General features: G+C 41.9%; 2 protein-coding genes across 2 annotated transcripts; one reads left to right on the forward strand and one right to left on the reverse strand.

The window, feature by feature from the left end:
* Positions 1–384: 384 nt before the first annotated feature.
* Positions 385–3,922, forward strand: LOC112949907 (histamine H3 receptor-like). The gene is made up of 3 exons (XM_026042364.1): positions 385–628; positions 696–862; positions 3,035–3,922. Exons 1-3 carry the CDS (start codon positions 385–387, stop codon positions 3,920–3,922), a joined length of 1,299 nt encoding a protein of 432 aa, XP_025898149.1.
* Positions 3,923–4,424: 502 nt separating this feature from the next.
* VPS35 (VPS35, retromer complex component) lies at positions 4,425–23,200 on the reverse strand. Its single transcript, XM_026042363.1, has 17 exons — positions 23,185–23,200; positions 18,960–19,058; positions 17,427–17,523; positions 16,738–16,861; positions 16,098–16,280; positions 15,524–15,737; positions 14,793–14,876; positions 14,215–14,324; positions 13,471–13,567; positions 13,204–13,352; positions 12,479–12,686; positions 11,806–11,961; positions 10,990–11,112; positions 9,874–10,053; positions 8,498–8,737; positions 7,669–7,812; positions 4,425–6,444 (listed from the first exon to the last, which is right to left on the reverse strand). Exons 2-17 carry the CDS (start codon positions 18,972–18,974, stop codon positions 6,265–6,267), a joined length of 2,304 nt encoding a protein of 767 aa, XP_025898148.1. The 5' UTR covers positions 18,975–19,058; positions 23,185–23,200; the 3' UTR covers positions 4,425–6,264.
* Positions 23,201–23,541: the final 341 nt, after the last annotated feature.

The raw sequence follows: 23,541 nt of genomic DNA on the forward strand, positions 1-23,541 counted from the left end.
AGGCGCGGGGGCCGTTAGGAGGCTGCAGAGCGGCCGTTGGAGGCGCGGGGGCCGTTAGGAGGCTGCAGAGCGGCCGTTGGAGGCGCGGGGGCCGTTAGGAGGTCAGAGAGCGGCCGTTGGAGGCACGAGGGCCGTTAGGAGGCTGCAGAGCGGCCGTTGGAGGCGCGAGGGCCGTTAGGAGGCTGCACAGCGGCCGTTAGGGGCGCGCGGGCGGCCGTTGCGAGCGTTCCCTGTCGCCTCACGGCCGCGCTGGCGCGAGGAGCGCGCGGCCCGGCAGGGGCGGGACTCGGGGCGGGGCTGGGGAAGTTTTGCCGCCGGGGCCGCCGCTCCCGCCGCCCGCGGCGGCAGAGCCGAGCCGGGCCGGGCGGCAGCGGGGAGGCAGCCATGGGCCAGGACGGGCCGTGGCTCAACGAGTCCGGCAGCCCGCGGGCGGCGGGCAGCCCGTGCGCTGCGGCCGGGCCCTTCTCGGTGGGCGCCGCGGCGCTGCTGGCGGCGCTCATGGGGCTGCTGGTGCTGGCCACAGTGCTGGGCAATGCCCTGGTGGTGCTGGCGTTCGCGGTGGAGCGGAGTCTCCGCACGCAGGGCAACTTCTTCTTCCTGAACCTGGCCCTCGCCGACCTGCTGGTGGGTGAGTGCCGCGGGCGGGGGGCGGCGGGCGCGACGCCGCGCTCCTTACGGCCCCGCTCTGCCCGCAGGCGGCTTCTGCATCCCGCTCTACATCCCCTACGTGCTGACGGGAGAGTGGAGGCTCGGCCGGGGCCTCTGCAAGCTGTGGCTCGTGGTGGACTACCTGGTGTGCACCGCCTCCGTCTTCAACATCGTCCTCATCAGCTTTGACCGCTTCGTCTCGGTCACCAGGGCGGTAAGGCTGGCGCGGGGCCAGGGAGAGCAGAGCAGGGAGCCAGGGGCAGCCCCCAGGGGCTGCAGCAGCTCCAAGGGGCTCCTTAGCACAAGGTCCTGCTTCTGAGGGCACCTGGCTCCCACACGGGCTTTGTGACAACCCAGGAGTTGCAGGAGATCCAGCTGCTCCCTTTGATCATGGAAGTGTTTCCAGAAGCAAAGGAGTCTGGCAGAACTAGAAACACTTGCCCCTCCTTTCACACTGGAAAGAGTTCCCTTGTTTGAGAGGCATTTGGTCCATGCTGGAAGTAAGGCAAAGGGAGGTGGGTGTATTTATGTCCTTGTCAGATGTAAATGGCGCAGAAGTGGCAGACCAGTCAGTATCATCCTTCAAAAGAAGGAAATGTTATTTCCCTTCAACAGCTGCAGAAAGAGCCTTGCCTTGGTCATGCAGCACATTAGCCATCAAAAGAGAATTAGATGGGACCCCTCACATCTCTCCCGTCCCCCCACTAACTTCATTAAGTTCACTAACTTCATTAAGAGGCTCATACAGCCTCTTAAGTATTTTAGATCCTGTTGAAATAACATGTTTTATCTGCTGCCATAAGTCTTGTTTTATACACACCACGCTTGGTTGTTCTTCATAGCCCTGCTCTACCTACATTTCTTGTAAGCATTTATTGTATTCAGTACAAATCACCCCAAGAGGCAGTAATAGGTTTTTAGCAAACCTAAAAAGAAAGAAACCTAAAAAAAAGAAAGAGGCTCTGAGCTCACTTATGTCTGTGTTAAAGTCTTTTTCAAGAGGGAGAAATGACCAGATTAATTCTTAAGCTTTATTTAATGCTTTTATTTTCTAGGTATTGTTATTAGCGACAAATTTATCTTCACAATCCAAACTCTGATGACTATACACATAGTACAAATATATAGATTTGATAATTTCAGAAACAGGGAAACTAGTTACTAGATGAAGTTCAGTCACTTTCAAATGTTTCAAATGAATAAAACTTATTCCCAAACCAAGAGTAGAGAAGCCGCCTATTATGTTCAGGCAGTATAAACACAAAAGTGTTCTAAAACAGAAGTGTTCTAAATTGTCCTCTACATTAGTGAAAGCCTTTATCTTCCTACATTCATAATCACGATCGTGAATCATTTTTCATGATTCAGGGGAAAAAAATACACAGGGATCTCAGCTGCACGGGGAATTCTACCAGAATACTATTGAATGAAATGAACCTTAAACAGAGAATTTGGGGTTGAGACTTATGTTCCAACACATCACGTAAGTTCACACCTAAAACTCAACTAGCCCAGGTCCCTTTCTCAAATGAAAGATAGTATTTGTTGCTTCAGAAACAAAAGTTCACAGTGCTTGCTGCTGTAGCTACAAAGACAGATTCTGGTTCCTTATACAAGTACTCTTCAATCAACCAGGGAATCGGGCAGTGTTCCGTTGTGATTCTACTCAATTTTATTACTCACATACCTCATTGACTCACAGCTACTCACAAATACCTCTAACCTGTTTTATACCTTAGATCCTCTACTTTATAAACAAGGCAATTTATTACTCTCCCTCTATTTTGCAAACCACAACACTCCATCTATAAGTCTCAATTACAAATATATGTTGAATAAAAGAATGAAACAAAGGAGACCATAAACAAATGAAATTATTATCTGTATTTTTGGTGTTTTTCACATTATTTTCATATTTTCATATTATAAGTTATGCATTGTAAGCTGTCTCTATACAAAGTGGAAGATTTTGCATGGTTATTCAGTGAACTCAGATTATAAAAGGTTTAAGTCATTTAATTTAAAATATGTATATACATTTTGAGGGGCCATATTTTTTAAATGTTCTAAAAACAGGCAACAGCTCATTTAAGAATATGTAAATAGTGACAGCTGGTTATAGGAAGTGCAGTGGTATTTGCTTTGGAAAAGCCTTTGTTTTCTAGCTTTTAAGATCTGATTAAAGTTCTCAAATTCCAATGTCTGTTGGAACAGACAGTGCAGAAAGACCTTTTCTTTAGTGCTAGTACTGCTTAGTATAACCCTCACCCTCATGCCAAGGTAGTATTGTCAACTGTCAAAAATAAAAGGGGGCTACCTTCTAAGATCCCCAAGGAACTATGTCATTGACACAGTACTAACATACACGACAACTTCTCCCTCTCAGGTGAATTACAGGGCTCAGAAAGGGATGACCAGAAGTGCAATATTGAAGATGGTCACTGTATGGATTGCTGCTTTTCTTCTCTATGGTCCAGCCATCCTCAGCTGGGAGCACATTGCCCAAAAAAGCATCCTCCCTGAAGGAGAATGTCATGCAGAGTTTTTCTATAACTGGTATTTCTTAATGATCGCATCTACTATTGAATTCTTCACACCTTTCGTTACTGTTACGTACTTTAATGTAAGTATCTACCTCAACATCAGGAAGCGCACCTCCTTCAGAAGTGAGAATCTACCACCTGGTCAAGACGACTGTGAAGTGAATTTCCAGGGGAAGAAAAGGGAACATAACATATTTTTTGTAAAATCTGCTAACACACACAAACATGAAGAGAGAGCAAACAGCCTTTCTCTCCCTAAACCCCAGGCTTTGAAGTTTAGCCTGCATAAGCTTGGTAGCAAGTCATTAAATACAAATGTCAGTCAAGACCTTCCAGCACTTCAGGTGGATGTCAAGCCCAAACCACGCAGAAACACTTTATTCAAAACCAGAGAAAGTACATGCAACACCATGAGCAGAGGGGACACTGCCAACATTATGACAAATAAATTTAGACTTTCCCGGGATAAAAGAGTTGCAAAGTCATTAGCAATTATTGTTTGTGTGTTTGGTGTGTGCTGGGCTCCATATACACTCCTGATGATCATTAGAGCAGCTTGCCATGGGCAGTGTGTACACTACTCACTTTATGAGGCTTCATTTTGGCTCCTGTGGGTGAATTCAGCCATTAATCCTGTTCTGTATCCACTGTGCCACATTAGCTTTAGAAGCGCTTTTATAAAACTCCTGTGTCCAGGAAAAGCCAAAATTCATCCTCATGTTTTGATGTAAATACATATATATACACACACATACACACACACGGAAAAAAAACCACATTTCAAGAAAAAATGCATCTTTCAGTAGGAGCATAAAGTTGACTCATGTTGCTAGAGAAATCACAAGGAATCAAGTCCATTATTTGTCAGTTCGGGGGAGGGGGTAATGCCACCAACAGTTGAAGTCTAGCACACCATCACCCGAAAGAGTGCCAAAAAGAACAATCATGACAAAGTTAGATTTCACAAATATAACCAGTACAAATGTGTTTTTTTTGCCCACCTACTAGAGCTACCCATCCCGTACTGGATAGTTTAACAGACAATATTACTCCAAGTGTTTGGAGTCCCACTGTAACATGAGACCTCACAAATAATATGACCCCAAGTCTGTTAAAATGATCTTGCACCACAAGTGGCAAAAACTAACAAAAAACACCCACCACACACTACTTGGTTGCTTATTCTGTTTTCTACTCTCCTGCCTCTGCCACAAGAGATTCACACAGCTAGACCTTGACTGCTGTCTAGATTCACCCCACACAAGAGGTGATCATTTCAACACCAACAGCAAGAACTTTGTCCTCAGCCTCACAAGCATCTTCTGTGGTTTGAGGTGCTCCCCTTTGCTGGCAAGAGGGGTGATAGCTATTGAACCACAGCCATCACCACAGCCAAAATGCATGTTCACATAGTTGATCTTAGAATTTACATATTATTTTGAAATTTACTATGTAAAATTTCAATAAAAGTGATTCAGAGCTGTGCAAGAGTCTTAACTGTGTAGCTTTAAGACACAAAGAAACACATCACTTCAGTCATTTGACAGGCTACCTTTTTCCCATGCATATTTGGCTTCATTTAACAGTAGCTCCTATGCTGAAAGGAGCAAGTCAACAGATCTTTCCATACTTCCTGACTTCTCTGGACATCCTGAACCAAGCACTCCTAGCTTAAACTAACATGTTTTAAACTGAAGCCATTGATCACGCTTGCTACCCACCTTTGAATTTTTCCAAGTTTTATTTCCTTTCTTGTGAAAAGACTGCACTTATAAGATATAGATCTATCAAGTAGAAGAACAGCCTAATTGGTTGTGTACTCTCCAAATCACAGAATAAGACTTGCCTCTTCAAAACCAGCTGGTGAGCACTAAGTTATTAGGTATCCCCAACAATCTCCACCGTTTCATCACGCAAAGAAGGATAACGTAACAGCTGTCAACTCAAGGAGCAAGTTCAAGTCCGTTTTGCCTTAATTTAAATTTCTGAGACACATGAATTAAGTCGCCAGCAATTAGTGCTAGTTTACAAGCCCACTCGGTCTTCACACCAGCTGTCACTGACAATTGTTGTACTCCAGGTTCTAGACCTTTGTTGCCATTTGTCTAACACACACCTAAAGTCTGGTAAGATTCTCCATCACCAAGTACATCAGAAAAACATTCTGACACATGAACGTTCTTCCAAATACGCTGAGAGGATGTATGTTAGTTTTGAGTGATTATACCTACACATTAGAACTATGAGCCTCCCAGCTTGGGAGTTAACTATGTCTTGCTTCTGTCCCTTCAAGGCATAAGTTGCTTTGCTTTTAATGACAAGGTGGTACTAGATTCAACACTGGCCTTTGAAAAGACAAGAAACAAACGATGTTAATAGCAATTTTATTGTTTCACTGGTGCAAAATCATGATATTGAATAAACTCGTGTAATGGATTTTCCCCTAAATTTACAGTAATGAAGGTTATACATATTCTATATAGATTGCAATTTCTCTATCTGGAACAAAATTATCTTGATAAATATGCCCTGTGCACAATACTGGCCCTCACTGAGTGTCACAGAGCCTTAATATGCAAAATATAACTTCTGTTTTGAACATGGTAGTTTAAAATTCTCCAAACATGCATTAATATATTCTAGTTTTAGGGAAAAATATTACACTTAGTCTTAACTTGCATTAAAAAAAAGCACAAGCGGAATCTGACATACAATAATTCCAAAAATCTGATGCTCCATAGAAGTCTGGCAGTTTCACATGACAGTCACTGCCAGATTAAAACTAGTGCTACTGAAGCAACAGTGAACAGACAGAAAAGAAATCAGAACTGAAGGGCCCTATCATGTCACATGAATTCAAAGAAAAGTTCAGTCATGCTAGCTGATGAAACCTGTAGTCGCTGGTCCAACCTTTTACATTTGTTAGGGTACTCAACACAAGTGTTTGAAGTGCCAGACTGAACACATGAACGTTAATTTAACTTGACATTTCTGAAAGGCACAATCTATGAATCTATCTTAAAAAAACATATGGTATGTAAACGAAAAGAAACAAGTACAGTGTATGTCTTCTTTAAAGGACAAGACCTTCATAAATTGGCCCCTCAGATTCTGGCGATTCCCTCCTCAGACGCAAGTGCTCCAGTGTGTTGTGAAAATGTTTGTTAATTTGTTCTGTTTCTTCAGTAGACTCAAGGTTTGGGAGATCTTCTCTAATCTTCTGTATGAGCTGATTCAAAACCTGAATTGTCACCTATAGAAGGTACACACACAGAACCAAAGGTGTCAACAAGACCACTGTACACGTACACAAACACTTGTTAACAGACTTGTCTCTGAACTACCAGCACTAGTTCTCAGCAGGATGACTGGCAAGACTCTAGGTTCTGCTTTCTCTGGTCCTCACAGGGGGCACAATACCCACTTCAGAAATTTTTTGAAAGCAACTCTCATACTCCCAAAAGAGTTTATATGTTACTTACTAGCCCAACAGCTTTGCAACTAAACCATTTCTCTCCAACGATTCGATATATAAAAAACTTTGAACGAATAAGGCACTTTTTTCCTGTATACTCTAATAATAGATTTCTTTTAGACAGTCAAGATCAACATCAGATTGATAGTACAAATTGTCCTTAAAAAATGACTAGATCCAAGAATGGCACAGCTGCCTATGCTGCCAAGATGAGAATTATATAAAACACCCTCTTAAAACATGTTGTAGACCACCACTGTATCCAGAAATTATTCTTACAAATCTGCTAAGTGTTTTGTAACTCAAATTTAATTTTAATTGCTATCAGACGGCATCTCCTACACTGCAGCAACTGAACTGGCTTCCTGCTACAGTAGAGCTTTGAAGATATTAGCAAATCCCTAGAGTCTCTTTAGAGATTGTCACCACAGGGTGTTCATTAACATTTGCTCCTGATCAAGCAAAAATGTGCATCTGTACTTGATCATGCAGATTTTTCTGTTTTGTTTTTAAACAAGTCTGCTACTTGTCACCTTACGTATTTTAGTTGAAAAATTCACATGCAGACCTTGAACTGGTACATGGGAAGTCCTGCTAATTTTTGGAAATTAAAGCTTACACTAATCATTTGTGACCTTAAACAGTTATAACAACTACATGCATAATAAGGTAAAGAAAATTATGTACTTCTAAAACTAGAAAGCTGTAAGCCTTCGAGTATAACATGGCTTTGTTAAAAATATTCAGGTATCCAACTCATAAATTAAGTTCAGAACTAGACTGCAAATACTTTTTCCTTTCAATACTTTTTCCTTTTCATTCCTTCATAGCAAGGAAATATACAGTGTTTTTCTTTCAACCGACTGTCCATATTGCCAGAATTTGTACCTCTCATGAGGGACAGCAGACCAAGTCAAATGCACATAATCACCGTATAAATGAGAATGAAAAGCTTCAAGAAATGCTTTTTAGTTAAGAGAAGATACAATATTTTTCACTCACCGCCTCATTTTCTTTTTCATAAAAATAGATGTATCTATTCAGAATTTCTATGAAGAGCTGGACTTGCAGAGAAGGGTCCATGCATTGATTTGCTATCTTTAAGGCCTTTTTCAGGCATTCCATCACTCGTTTTCCCCCATGAAGCTAGAAGGAAGAAAAATTGGGTTACAAGAAATGAAGAAAAAAACCCACCTTTGAGTCCAATATCACTTCACCTTGTACGCACATGCATTTCCTGGTCATCTGCCACAGAAAGAGAGAGCACAAAACTACACAAGCTGTTCATAAGGCTCTCATTAAAAGCTTACCGTTCCTGGCTGTTACCTGTTTGGCTAAGTTTTATGCTCAAATCAGGTAGTAATATAAACAGAGTTGTTAGAAGCCTTTTAAGTTCCATTTTTTAAATAACAAATACACAAATGCACTCAGAAGCAAAGTTAACTGCTCTTTATAGATACAAGCCATTTGTTTGAGAAGCCCTGCAGACCGTATGATCTGCTTTTGACTTCTACAACTTCTACCTTGAATTTGAAGTGCAACACAGCGAGCTTGCAGCCACGTGCAAGATGCAGTTAAAGGAACAGACTGGACTTTGAGAGGCAAGCTAGCTGACTGTTGCAAAAGCTCGCACAGTGCATCCGCTTTTCAACTTGAGCTTTTCCACTTACAGAAGCATTTACATAGCTTCTACAGCAGTGAGATCTAGAAGCTTCATACTAAAGTAAATTCCAGTCAAGCCTATGCTACAGTCATCAGCACTTCAGAAGGGAGGCCCTGGTGTGGTTGAGGTAGGATCCGCATCACGCCGTTGTGGCTTTAATCTTCTTACCTCTTCTCCATTCTTGTCAGTGTTCCGGCCAGACCAAAACAGATGGGCACAAGTGCTCACAGCCCGACACTGGTCTGGCTTCTTAAGTAGCTTAGAAGCTGCCAGTGCACACTGAGTCCTCAAAGGTTCATGGTTCTCCTCACTGAAGCACTTCATCCTTTCAAAGGTCCCAATTATCAAGGTGATTGCAGCCAGCTGTGCTTTTGAATCACTGATTTCATCTTCATACAGAGAGAAGGCCTACTCAAGGGAAGAGACAAGAGTCTTAATCACCACTTTAAAGCAACATTAGAAAAAAACAACATAGTTGCTAGTGACAAAGTGCCTGCAGTGTTATAATCATTACATAATTCAGGCAGAAGAGATTTCATAGACACTGTTAGAATGAGGTTAAAGACATAGACTGAAAAAAATTCTGCAAAAGGTATGTTTGGTTATAACCGCTTGAAGAATTACTCCTTAACATGTTATCTGAAGAATGAAGCTTTCCTCATTCAGCATCTATTTAAATAAAATAACTTTAAATAGCCAAAATAGTCCTTTAAATGGATTTGTGTCTTAAAGTGACAAAAGCTGTACGGCAGAAGTTGTATTAGGTCAGCAATGAGAATATTTGCACTGCTGCTGAGTGGATGAAGAGCCTTGAAAGAATCCACATGACTATGCTGGACTGGGCATCTAACACAAGGTATGCAACTGTTATGCTATTTGGCCTCCAGAGTAGTACCACAGCCAGCTGGTACAAGACAGTGGAAAAAAGCCACAGGGTTATCAGAGACTCAGCTGAAGAGTGTGCATTTGTAGCAGTATTAGAAGAAAGATTATAACAATACCTGAAACCTGGGTAACACAAAATATGAAATACACTGGTTAGATATCTGATGAAAGGGGTTCCTAAGGAAGTGCTTGAAACCAGTAAAGCTTAAATACAAACGAAACTATAGGTTAAGTGGGATTTCAGAACATAATTTATAAAGCTTTTATTAGCAAAGTCCATCATGACAGATGTGAACACTGCAAGTTTCAGACACCCTTTGAAAAGCGCTTGTGGTCAAGAAAATATCGGCCAGACAAGAGGAGTTGGGAAAAGATCTCAGAATAAAGGAATATTTTATGTTGGGAAAGCTACATTCCTCCAGTGAACAGACGGAGTAGGAGGCAACATACCACATGTTGTCAGGCTGAGTATTCAAATCAGTAGCAAAGGAGCTTAAATTCCATAGTGGTCTGGGAAGCAAGAATGAAGATCAGGAATTTCTACCCACTAGCATTAACTGTCAATCATTTCAGATTTTTAATCCCACTAGACAGCTGAATAAGCTGAAACAAGCCAGATTTAAGACGCAAAAATGACTATAGTGATGGGACATTCTCACCTGGGACATGAATTCATATGCCACAGTTTCATGATTCTCAAATCCAATTTCTCCTGCAGCCAGTGCTCCTTGAAGGAAGAGCCGGAGAGGCAGCTCTGCCAGTTCTGCTTTGATCAGAGCACTGATGGTTTGATGAGCAAACGAGAAGATCTTCTGGCATTTCTTTTCCCATTTGTCATCCTGGAGAAAAAAAGCCCAAACTTCAAGTCTATTGCTATAAAGAAATCCCACGTTATAGTAAAAGTTGTTTCATGCTCCAATCTCATATTTTGCATGCTACCCCAGTCGTTCATTGGGGCAGAAGGGGCTGGCCACGAGTACCCTTGCAAGTTTTCTGCCAACTTCAGCAGTCTTCACAAAGTACTTCTACTTCCGTTTATGGAAAGGTCATCTGTTTTTCCCTACTAACTCACGGAAACCTTTCTCAGATGTCCACACTGAGCTGCAGTTACCAGAACCATGCTTGAACACAAATGAGCAAGAGCCTAACAAGCAGAGTTGTAGAAGAATAAAATAAAAAATAATGAAAAAAGTCAATTTGTTGGAGGATTAACCAGAAGAGTTCTGAACACTCACTCTAAAGGATTAATTAAAAATAATTTTCTAATTTACCTCCTTGCTATATATCACTACAATAAGGAGAAAATACACTTTTAAGGTAACTCATCAGAAAGCATTGCACTGCCCACAGAGAACAATTTTTTTTGTTTTTGCATATGCACTTCTGCAACTGCTATATAAAGTAGCAGAACAGAAACATTTGCTTTGGGAAGTAGTACCAAGGCTAAGCTACAGATATAGAGGCTCGTGAAGTGGTACCTGGACTTAAATCAGTTTCAAGCCATCATCCACAATATCCTAGTCCTATGGCCTGCATTGAAAGAGACATGCAATGGGCCAGCCTATCAAGCAAAAGGCACTGGCCAGTTTCTGCTTCATCATTCCTCAAGTGATAAAAATCCTTCTCAATATAAGAATCCTTTACATCTGCTTTAAGAGAAGTCAGTCTCCTTACTTAGTCATCAAGTCTTTGTACACTGTTAGTGGTTGCAAGATCAAAGGTGTCCCAGGAAAGCAAAAAGGAAGCAAATAAGAGATAACTTGAACTCAGCTCACCACTTTGGAGTTCTCCTTGTAGCGAAAAGCAAGCTGATACGCCGCAAAAACCAACGGTGGCAGCGTAAAACGAATACGCTGGTTCCCACCCGCACCAAAGTGTTTCCGAGCAGTGTTCAAGATCTAAAAGAGAAGGATAAACAGCTCAGAATTCTGCAAAAAGAGGCATGGCACTTGCAGCCATAATAATCCACATTCTAAATACAGGAACAAAGACTGAGTTAGTGTCAGATAAATGACAACATATTTAGGGACTATTTGATTTAAATGTCTATACAATCTGTAACTTTGCCTTTTATCTAAAATTCCCCCACAGCTGCTTAACACATAGGTATTAGCAACATTAACAGTACTATGTTAACTACAGACTCATCCCGCTGCACTAGCCAGAACCTAAGTTGCCTGAGCTTGCATTTAACAAAAATACCACACAGAGCTGTGTTTAATGTGCTATGCTGGTCTGCCTCATGCTTGTCCCCCATTTATGCGGTCTGATATCACTGCAATTTAAGAAGTAAAAATGGACAGTCAGCTTCATTTCCCAGGCACACTGCGGATGATCACTCAGGAGTGCCTATCCAAGCTTCTGAGTTGTTTGGTTCAAAGGAGTGGTTTGGTTTAAGCAATCTCCAATCCAGCATCTCCAGGCTGCCTTCAAACCCGTGGAGTTCTGCAGTTTCTAGAATTAGCATTCTAGATAATTCTAGAATTAACAGTGATGGCCCAACTCCCAAATATATTAAATCCTTTTACAGCAAGTAATAAAAAAAAAAAAGATATTTTGCATGGCATTATTCAGGAACACCGATCCCATACCAGATACTGTTGGTCAGGATCATCTGAACGCAAGAGATGAATAAATCTTCCCACAAGACTTTGCTCATCAGCAAAGTCCTCAGGATCAGGGTCTTCGGCAGGCTGATCTGGTTGATCCTGGATCAGGGTGGATACCAAATTCATGATAGCATCAACCTGTTAAAGAAAGGCAACATAAGCTCAGTTTAAACTGGATCAGCATATATGAGCCTAGGTTATGAGCCATTATGAAAATCTTCCTAAAAAATTTGTAGTACTGACAGAACACTAGAAATTCACTAGTTGCTGATGTTTTAGAACTTAGTTGCTTCACTCCCCAAAGAAGGGTCCTCTTAGCACAGTGGGAACAGAATGGCTGTACAAAGGCAACTCTTATTTCAAAAGACCCATCCAGACTTAAGGCAATAGGCCTAGCTTTAGAGAAATCCCATGTCTTTGCCAACGTTAAGAAAAAATAGCCTCTGGTATGAGATTTGGCAAGATACACGTGAAAAATATTTAAGGACAAGGGCAGAGGAATCAAGTGGGATATAGCCTGTGCTCATAAGATAGAGGCAGGGATAGGAGGAAACGCAGAGCATATCTTACATGAGGTCATTTGGTGTTTGCTTTCAAGTCCTCAAACAGTATTTAAGACATCTAAAATCACTACAGAAACTGACTTGCATCATACCTGTTCTTGAGACACAATTTCTGTGTTATAATCCAATACGTTGCTAAGCACATAACAACTCATGCTCTTCCTGGATTCATAATCAAAGTACTCAAAGAGGGGGTGGAAGTGTTTTAGTTTCAAAACTGTCAGAATATTGTTGTAAGTATCAACAGGAATTTTCAGAAGTCTCGTCAGCTCCTTTGAAACAGCACTGCTTGTTGCAATACTAGACAAAAATATATGCAAAACAAGTTATTGATTACTTGCTCACGCATATTTAGAAGAAAAGCCTGCCTCAGCACCAACTGATAAACACCATAACACCTAAACTACTTGCTTCCAGATAGGAAATACAGTATCAAACAAATCACGTCTTGCTTTCTAGGATGTGTGTACAGTTGCAGACATCAGAAGCAGAGACTTCAGCTGCCAACAGAACAAAATGAAAACTGCCTCTTGCTCTACGGAATGAATAATGACTACACAGAGCTGGGCGTACACATTGTGTACATACCTGTATAGCCCTCAGCAAGATTTATGCACAGAGTAATGTCTAGGTTAATCAGGCCCTTCCCACCGTCACCTATCATAGTCTCCTGGAGCTCAGTCCAAAAGCAATAATCTCACATTTCATCATACTTTGCAAGGCAGCAAGGAGACACACTTTACAGCAGACTAGTCAAGATCTTAAGGTCAAAATATTAACAACGGCTTCAGAAAGAACGCAAGATGCATTTACTTACTGCTCCAGATTAAGTTTATTGAATATTTCCACAGTTGTTTCCAACACCTTATCAACATAGTCAACACGATCTGGGTAGCATTTCATTGCCAAGTTAATGAGAGAAACTTGCAAAGATACCACATCCTCTGAGGGCATATCTTGGCGAGACTGAAATTTAAGGAAGTACCAAGTTATTTAAAAAAAACCACACACAAAACAAACCCATAATTTTGAAAGACAGAAAAAAAAAGGACAAAAGAGTTGCATGCAAAAATACCCTACATACCTGTATAACAGTAGCAACCTGCTGCGAAAAGATGTCAAAAAGTTTGATATCTGCTGGGATGCCTGGTCCATCTTCACGATGTGCAAATAAAGCTAACCTAGCAATACAGAAAGCAGAGCTCAGTCAGCCTAGTTTTACTGCCCAGATACAAATCATTAAACCAGCAGGAAAAAAGAAGGTAAGATTTCACCCTAATATCCCTATTTAACATTAGCAGTTTTCAATAGGACCTCCGTGAGGAACAGAATCTTTTGGGAGAACTGGCATGAAGCTGGTAATGAACTAATAATTAAATACTTCACTTCCAATTAGCTTCTTGTTCTTCTATGAAGGCACACGTTATGTTCTCCAATTAAAATCAAAAGATAAACTACCCTAGATACATGATTAGCCATTACTATAATTCAAGTTCATACAATATACCTATGACATATGGTTGCCAGAACAGATCACAATTGTTGCTTTTGCTCTGAAACATGAAATTCAAACCTAAACAGCTTGTAAGCAGATTAAGTTAGGAAACAAATTTCATCAGTCCTTGAAGCAGAATCCACTGATAGTTGTAAAAGCAGAATCCAGACAGCACAAACTACTGAAAAAATAGCAATCATTCTTCAGCTTAAGCTATAATGACAAAAATACAGGGAAATAGTGAAGTTAAATACTATTAAAAAATAAAGCTTCCAACACTAAAAAGATATTGATTGCTTTGTGCAGTCAATTTCCACCCCCTTGGTCACTCACCTATCAATTAAAGCAATTATTATATTTTTCACATTCACATTTTGGTGCAGCTCAGCACAGGCTCTGAGAAACGGGTTCAGGGTTTGGAGATGAAATTCATCTGGGAAAACCTAAAGTTTTAGATCAATAGTTATTAATTTATACATTAAATTTGTCCATTGTTACATAGTAGTAAAATGCAAGAGTCATGGTAACGCAGACAGCCACATAAATACAGCCTGTCAGAGCTTTCAGGGCTCCCTGGCTAACTTTGACTGGTAAGTGTATGAACCAAGAGATGCAAGACAAACGGTTAACTTGATGCTTCAGCTAGCTATTACTCACAGTTTACACTGCAGTCCCAGCTACTCAGAGAGCTTACAAGCTTCTGCAACAGGAGGGCATAACGGATGCATTCACCCTGCCCACCTAGTGAAAAACAGTGTGGGTCAAGTCAATGTACGGGAGATATATTGAAGAAATCCTCCAGTTTCTCCTATGAGGAAGAGGTGAGAGCAGCCTGAGTCTGACTAGAAGCAAAGGAGAGCAAGGATCCCAGTGCTCAAAAGCATCTCTGCATTTAAATCTGAGCAGCTTACCTGTATGATGCATTCCATGAGGTACTCCTGAGCTAAAGCATCTCTACAATTTACAACCTGCTCCAGTATTCCAGGTAAAACAATCTGGAATAGAAAGAAATCTTGCATAGATTCACTATGTTTATATTGTCACACGCCTTGAATTCAATAAAGCAATATGCTAGTATTTTTCATATTACATAAAGACTTTCTGATTAATAGTCCTCAAGCTCAGCAGCTCCAGCCTTCAGAAACTTTTGCTGGTTGCAGGCACTAAGACACCTGGAACACTAACTTTACAGCATGTGCCACTGCTCAGGGTCTCAGGGACACTGCTCAAAACCATTTCAGCATTACGGGAGCTTACAGGAGACAGTTCAGATTTCTGAATATTTGTCTTAACTATCAATTGGCTTCGGGAAGTGCAAGTTGATTCAAACTGTAAAGTTATCACAGTACACTGTACACACACAAACAAAAAAAGCTAGTCAGTTTAAAGATAAGTAATAGTGTTGATCAGGGCAGAAAATAATAAAAGTCCAAGTAAATGCTGCAGACATTTGCAGGAGGTAATATCTTCAGCCTCAACACTTTAGGCAGCTTCATTAACATTTAAAAATTCCTCAGGTGAAGAGGGGTTCTAGAAGCACCAGAATTATTCAGCTTTTAACACTTCCTGAGCTGCTCACTTTAAACTCTAAACAGGTTTTATTGGCTATAAACAAATGGGAAAAGAAGTACAGATATCCTACCTGCTTATATCGCTCCACATTAACACCTTCCAACTGACTGAGGCGAACCAGGTTTGTTCCTACAAGGATTCTCAGTTCCTGCCTTTCTCGCTCCCTTTTCTCTCTGTCCCGACTATGGCCCTGGTGTTGCATCCGCACCCAAAGTTTGTTCATCTCAGCAAAATTCAGCAGCACAAAATCCATGGAATCACTGATGTCTCCAGTAGTTTCTTCACTGAAATTGAGAACAGGTTAGGGGAACAAGAAGAGCTTCCAAAGATATGCTTCTTTATCCATTTGTAGACATTCAATTTTTAGGAATTGAAAAAGGGGTACGGGAAAGTGCATAGTAGGGGTTGGGTTTAAGAGCTAAATTGGGTTTAAGGAAGGTTCTCATCCTCACTATATACAATGAGCATAAAGAATCTTAGTATTGGAAGAGAAACTTCACAGTCTGAATACAAAACACTGGTCAAGTCTAAGGAGTTCTGACTTTAACCCACAAATCTACTTCTTTCAAACCTGAAGTAATACAGAAAAAAAAAGGACTCTCTAGAAAACAATTATCTTAAAATTTCAGGCTGTTTTTTCTTACTCTGTTTGTTCGCCTTCATCTGGCAAGATGTTTCTGGTACACTGCAGGAGATAGTTTCGAAGAAACAGGCCCCTCAGAGGATGCTGTACTCCACGGCACATCTCCACCAGGTCTTTCAAGATATCTTTCCTGGACTGCGGAAATGACTTGACATAGACAACACCTACTGTTATCAGGAGATATCTGCAAAAGGCAGAATCAAATAACACATTTGTATTGTAACATAATAATACAATAGCACATTTGAAGGCAACTGCCCACTTCTCATATTCTGACTATTACCAGACCATGGGAAGAAATTAATTATCATCTAGGCCCCATTATTTGTTTAGACATTTAGTCAGCTTTTAATGCCTCCTATTAGAGCAAGAGCTGAAGTGCTTCAATCTTCTTTGGTAAAATGAAGACAAAAAAACCCAGAACATTATAGAATGAAAGCTGATATCTACAGCTGCGTTCTTGCGCCAAATCTCATAAGTTTCATAAGACTCCACTCAAGATATGCAGAGATTTTATTTACAATTACAAAATGAAGTCTCACTATCATGCAAGAAGGCAGAATCAACCATCATCAGACTCCGAGTCCGGTCAGTATTCACCAACTTGCAAAGAAACCCGCTTAAAAAATATACACACTTACAGTCTTGGAATAATATTTCCAGCATACTGTACTAGCTCATAAAGGTCTGCCACTTTCCTTCCTTTGGCAAATTCATCTGTCAGGTAAACTTCCAGGTAGTGTAGTTCATCAGAAATGGCCATGTCTTCCTCTTGGTTAAGGATTTTAAGTCACGGTGTCTACAGACTGAGCCCACAATTTATTCACTCACACCAAGGAAAAAAGATTCTGCTTCAAATATAAGCCCAGGTTTTGAAACCAGGCACAAATAGGTAGTACTTAGAAAGTAATCATCACTCCAAATGCAGTTTCACCCCCGTCAGTTATTTCTTAAAAGGGACAAGAAAACAAGCTAAAAGCCACAAAGTAGCAACCAAAGCGTGATGGTACAGAGTGTCTAAAGTACATACTGTATGTCCAGAGAACTAACCCAACAGCACACCCATAGAAAGAAATATTTGAATAGATTCACATTCTATCCCTGAACCTCAAAATCTTCCTCAAATATCACAACAGGGACCAATAAGTACACTAAAACACTGACTTATATTCTCATTCAGTACATCCAAAAAACTAGATATCGAGCAGAAGAATTCTAGCAAATATCCAAAGACCAAGGAGATGTTGCTTTGTTGTTCTCCTCCCTCCCCCAGAAAAAAATCTCCAAGTGCAACATCATTTCAATCATTTCCCTAATCTTTAAAGGATACAGAGCTCATAATAGCTCTTCGGAGATAACATGGAAGTCCGGAGCTCCCCAAGCATGTTGGAAGCATGTTTCAGAGCATCCATGAGCTTGTTTTTGTCCTTTGGGAAGAAGCAAAAAAAAGGAATAATCTATAAGTAATGCTAGGTAACTACAATATCTTTACAAAAATACACTTGCTTTACAAGATAAACTAGTTTTAAAAAACAAAATAAAAACACCACACATGGATTAACAATCAGGGAAGTTGAACTAAATCACACCACTCTGATTGAAGCATCTGGCTTGCACAACATTGCTCACCCTAAGTGGGACATTATAACTGAAGATAGTAAGATGACACACAGTTTTAGCTTAAAAAGTTAGAGCTACAGACACAAACTGCAGTACAATGGTACAGAGCACCCAAAGACTTTGCTTATGCAGAAACTCCCACTCACCACTGATTTTATTCAGCAAATAAAATTGAACCAAGTTTTTTTTCACCTGGTCATCTCCCTTACATCCTCCAGAGAAGAAATGTGGGGGCCACTAAGAATGAGTGCAAGACTTCTCTTTTCCCCTCTCCTCCTCACCTAACACTTTCCTGAAAGCCAGCTTATTAGGCTGTATATAACAAAAGATCATACAGTTATATGGTACCACAGGTTTAAGAAATTTCTAGTCTATTTATATTTGTTCAACTCAACATTAAAAAGAAAAAAATGAAGAAACTCCCAGAGCCTTCCTAACAGAAAGTACAATTGTCACTCAGCCACAGCAGTGAAAATCTCTTTGCAATTTAGAATCAGAAGAGAAGTTAACTTTGTTGCTACTGGTATTTGCCTGCAAAATAGTCTAGGCACATGAGAATACATGAGAATAATTCATTTTTTTTCACCATAATTTTAAGTAGTCCTCTAAATGAAAATAGCCTTCCCAAATTCAAGAAAGCAGCATACTAGCTTACCTGCACTGCTTACAGTTTGAAGCTCTTTGGCTTCAAATACTCAAATTTGGCTTTTGGCTCCAACAGGAGCCTTTGACACTTTGCATCACTGAAAAATCCATACATCAAGCTACAACTTATCTCTACAAAGTACATCGTACAGCAGCAGACAGGCTATCCTGCTGACAACTCGCAGTCTCGGTTCACACAAAGAAAAGACTACAAGAGAAGTGCATAAGCACATTGGAGGCAGACAGGAATCACTTCACATCACATAACTCCCCACTAAATGAATTCAGAGCAGTAACTTCTTGAAGACAAATGGCTGCTTAATTTCACTTTAGGCTTACTCTAGTGCAAACATGTGAAGTAGGGAGCCACCTTTACACTTTAGCCCGTCAACTATGGTAACAAAAAATATCAGGAAGTGACATGAAAAGAGCACTCATGGTTCATTCCAATGGAGCAGCTACTTTCTTTGTAAAACCTCTGCCACAAAGATCCATAAAGGGTTAAGTTTCCTCACAGCAGAGGAGATTAGTATTGACTTGCTGGTTTGCTGCTAGCAGATAAAGAATTTCACTGCGTTTGGAAAAGCCACATTCTTACCAAGCATCGCTTCATCTGGAAAGACTGCACCTTCACAGCCTGAATGGCTTCATCCAGGAGTTTTTCCTGCTCATCCTGAGGAGATTGCTGTGTTGTTGGCTGGAAGAAAAGACCATCATGTCAGTTATTCTTATGAAGCTGCCAGACTTGCTCAAACTGAGTCTCCATAGCTCAGAGCACAGAGCCTCTACAACACAATTAATACATGCAAACTTAGCCATATAGACCTGAAAGCATCAGTACAGTCTGTTTTTTAACTCATATACAGGATGTAAGAGTCTTCTGTTCACCTGTGCATAAATTTGAATTAGTAGTTTGTAACTTGCTGCAGACAAAGCACAGTAAGTAACCTAATATAATCCATTCCTATAGGCCTGCACCATGCTTCCTCTCAGACCAAGACCATCACTTCATATTCTTTGTGAAGGTGATTAATCCCTGCTCTCCAAGAAATGCTTTAGCTTATGTCAGCTTTCTTCCCTAAAACTGTAATATCGCAGCGATCCTACTTTCAGCTAGGGTTATACGGCATTTTTCAATTCTGCTTTTCAAAACACACATGTGTAAGGGAGAATGCTTCTGGCTCCCAAACAGGGAAAAGATGGGCTATGGGGAGCCTATGAGCACCAGTACTGTTCTGTTTGTCAAAGAGCAAAGCCACAAGACAGAATATGATCAACTTCTCCCTCCTCTTCCAGAACTGGTGGGTCAAGAATCAGTGTGAAGTATCCAACAAGAAAAAGCTTCAGGTGACTGGCAAGGCATGACCACGCTGACAGCAGGTACTGCCGCTCCTTCCAGAGCTGCGGGCAAAGCCTTGGAGCACACAGGCTACAGCCAGACACCCTTCCCACACTCACCGAATCATAGGCTATGAGCCAGCTGCAGAGCCACAAAACCCTAACAAGGAGAAGCTTCAGATAAGCAAAGCAAAGCACAAACAGAGCGCTCTGCAAGGTAAAAATAACTTGCCAGGACATAGAAAAGTGAAGAAAACAGCCTTTTTCCCCCCCCATCCCCATTGCCCCCCTTCCTCTCACCTCTCCTTAAAGAGAAGCATCCCAGGCCTTCTCTACTCAAACAACTCTCATTCATTTGCCTTTTCAAGCATCACACCATTTTACCACGCACATTAAAACTCACTGCTTACAGCCATGCAGCTGTAATGAATCCTCACTACTGCAGCTACTCCTTACCCTCGACCAGGGAGGGGCTTCTCTAAACTGCTCTCTTCAGCCTGCAAGTTCAGTCAGTCTGTAAGTTGTCTTCCAAGAGGTCCCAAACCTGCTTCACTCCAAACAACCCCCAAGTCCCTCCTTGTGTCTCCAGCAACTCATACTGTGCTTGTCAGAAACCTAATGCTGTCCCCACCAGGAGCTAGCTCCTTACAGGGAAAGGCACCATTCAACTACTACTTAGGCACAGTCTAACATCTTGCTAGGGCCTCCCAGGCTCTCCCAGACTTGCATTTTGTTTTCAGGTAGCAACTCAGCAGTGACCTTGTATCTCAATTACATCTTCTCAAGTCTTGCCAAATACTTTTTATGTACTCAGCAATTCCTGCAGCAGGATGGCCAAGGTTGCAACTTCAATAAGTTCAGCTGTTTGTATTTGTTCCTTTCATCTATCGTGTTCAGAAAGCTCCTGGTCTCTACCTTGCGACTCAATGTCTTGGTAAAGAGCTAACAGGACACTAACCCCATCACCCTAGTGTTCTCAAAAGCACATCTTCGGCATCAATTACCTCCATACATCCCAGGCTTGGAAGCCACATACATACCTATAAAAGGCAGAGATTAAAATTTGACTCTTTGCAGAGGTTCTAATTTAAGAGCAATTTACTGACTGCTGCTTTGGAACACCCCTTTTTCCTCTCTCCATTCTCTCTCAGCTGCTATTTCTCTGGTTCTTGCTCTGTAAGCAGGACCTCCAAGCAAAGCCCCAGACAATAATCTCTGTTTGTTCTCCATAATACACTTCTACCTATGGAAAACCCAGTTCCCTGTCACACTGTCCTTGCTTTGATCAGGTCCAGGTAAGTGGTAGAAACTCTCCTGGTAGAGGCTTTCATCACTCATCTAGGCAAAACCAAGGGCAGCCTGACCTAACACTGGTGATAATCCTGCTACGAGCAGCGGGTTATGAGACAGAAGCATCGGTTAGAAAGCACCTCTATGACAGCGCACCTCACCAATATTCAAATCATGCACAATAACTAAACAACCCGATTTTAGTCTTGCCAACAGAAGAGTTACCTGTGCTAATTAACATGGCTGCATCTCTTACAAAGCTCTCTCTCTATAATTAACCACTGAAAGTGCAAGAAATCCAGAAGCTCATTGAAGCATAAGGCAAAAGCCATAACACTGCAGCAGTATCCATGGCTAAGTGGATCTATTTTCCAGACAATTGAATAACTACAAACTCTAGAAAATTTCCAATGGTAAAGCAAGCATTTTCTGTCAATAAATCTCTGCTGTATCTGTGAATTTTACTCCACAAGAGGTCTAACATAAGAAACTGACAGTGCAAGGACTAGTCTGTAACTGCCAGTATCACAACACCATTTAATTCAATAGCTCAATGATGGCTATGACAGAGAGCTTGTCACCAATGCTGCAGTCTCCTGAATTCATACTAGGGCTTTGGGAAAAAAGACATTACTAACACAATGGTTACTGCCATTTGCTCTAACCACTTCAGATACTGCTGTATTAGAGCACAGCTGGTAACAGCGGAACATTGTTTAACCCTCACTGCAGCCTTGGAAGTGCCCTCTCCCCTGCCACATGCCCAGCTTAGGCAGGTTCCTTGCTCAGCTCAAGGGCCACGTAGCGCTGGAGCAGACTGCAAAGCTCTTATTTACTTTCCAGTTTGCAAAGCCCGAGTTCATCAACTTACCCCTTCCTTCCAGCCTGCTGCAGCAACCACAGACCTATATGAATAGTTTGTACCTGAGTTGGCTGCTAGCAAGTACCAGACACACACACACATCCTGAGCCACATGCCTGAAGTTTGAGGAAGTATCACAAAAGCTTAGTTGCCTTTTGCTGCAAGCAACACACAAGAGCCCTCAATTGTGGGGAGCACATCCAATAAAGTACAAGCTACTGCATCAACACAAGCTAAGCATTTTAGTCTAAATGGCTATGCTCATCTCTAGAAAGGTCTGAGGTACCTCCGTTAGATGGATAAGAATCAATGAAGAAAAAAGTGATCAAGTGAACAAGACAGTTTTCTTTCTCTGACCTTCCCCCCCCCCCCCCCCAATTTTGAAGCCACACAGAAAACAGCGAGGACTAGGGAATGAGAATTGCTTTTTCAGCAACATTTTCCACTCTGCCCTTATCTACCTCTGAAGAAAGAGCTACCTTCCCTTGCTACATCCACATCACAGAGGCCACAGCGCAGCTGAACTTGGCCCTTCCAAAACCCTTAAGGCTCTTCCTGCCAGCTGAAGGCCAGGGGGATGCAGGCTGTGTGGGGAGCAGGGAGATGGGTATCACTAACAAGGCATTTAATATTTTTGCCACCTAACAAAGACAACAGGCTACCTACAGAAGTAAACCAGGAGAAGTGCCAGCCTGCAGATGAAGCCGGATACACACTGGGCATTGCCGCAAACTTCACTGAGCTCCCTGGCATTAATAGAAATACACGTTTTACACCACAAGGCACTACTCTACAATACAGACAGTAGCTCCAAAGCTTCTTTTATGCCCCAGAGAAGCTAGAAAATAAACCAAACAGAAGGAAATGATCTTCAACTGGGTATCCCATGCCACTAAGGGCTGAGACATGAATAAGAATCCAGGGACTGGACTTTTACTTTGGAGATGACCAAGAAATCACAGGAAAAAGACAAGCAAGGGAAAACCTCTGCAGTTAAAGTACATTTAAACATTCTGCTTCAAGGCCTAAATCAAGCTTAGCCATTGGAAACAGCAATGGAATGAAATTTGCTAGAAGAAGTTACTCCATATTTAATATCCAGAGACTTATGAGCCTCTGAATCATCTGCCATCAGCTCTGATCACAAAGAGGACATGAGACCAGGCAAGTCTGCGGTCTGTAGAAACTGCTCCATAGGTAGAAAAGCAGGAAAAAAAAAAAAAGGTTGCATCATCCTTGATGATTACCATGAAGCACTACCATGGGACGGGGGGAGAGGTGCTGCTATCTGTGTCCCCCGAACCTTCCCCATCACCCAGTTACACCTTCTCACTTGTTTTCAAGCCGTGCTGCAGATTAAGCCCATTCCAAGAAAGAGCTTTGGAAGAGGAGCCAGACCGCACGGCTGCTCTACCCGGGCTCGGCCTCCGGGTGCAGGCGCCGTCAGGAGGGTTCCTGCTCCCGGCCGGTCTGCAGCAACCGCAGCTCCGAGCGAGTCACCTGACAAAGGCCGCCGACATGGAAACGCAGCGTCCCCTTCTCCCCGACTACCGGGAAACGCTCCCCAGCGGGAGCTGCCGCCACGCGGCCGCCCCGGGGCGGCGCCGGCCCCTGCCCCCGGCTCACCGCGGCCGGGAGGCCCTGCCCAAGGCCCCGGAGCGGCGAGGCCGCGCAGGCGGCACCGCCACAG

Source organism: Nothoprocta perdicaria, unplaced genomic scaffold, assembly GCF_003342845.1.
Source record: "Nothoprocta perdicaria isolate Ctin4 unplaced genomic scaffold, notPer1 scaffold_30, whole genome shotgun sequence".
Classification (NCBI taxonomy): domain Eukaryota; kingdom Metazoa; phylum Chordata; class Aves; order Tinamiformes; family Tinamidae; genus Nothoprocta; species Nothoprocta perdicaria.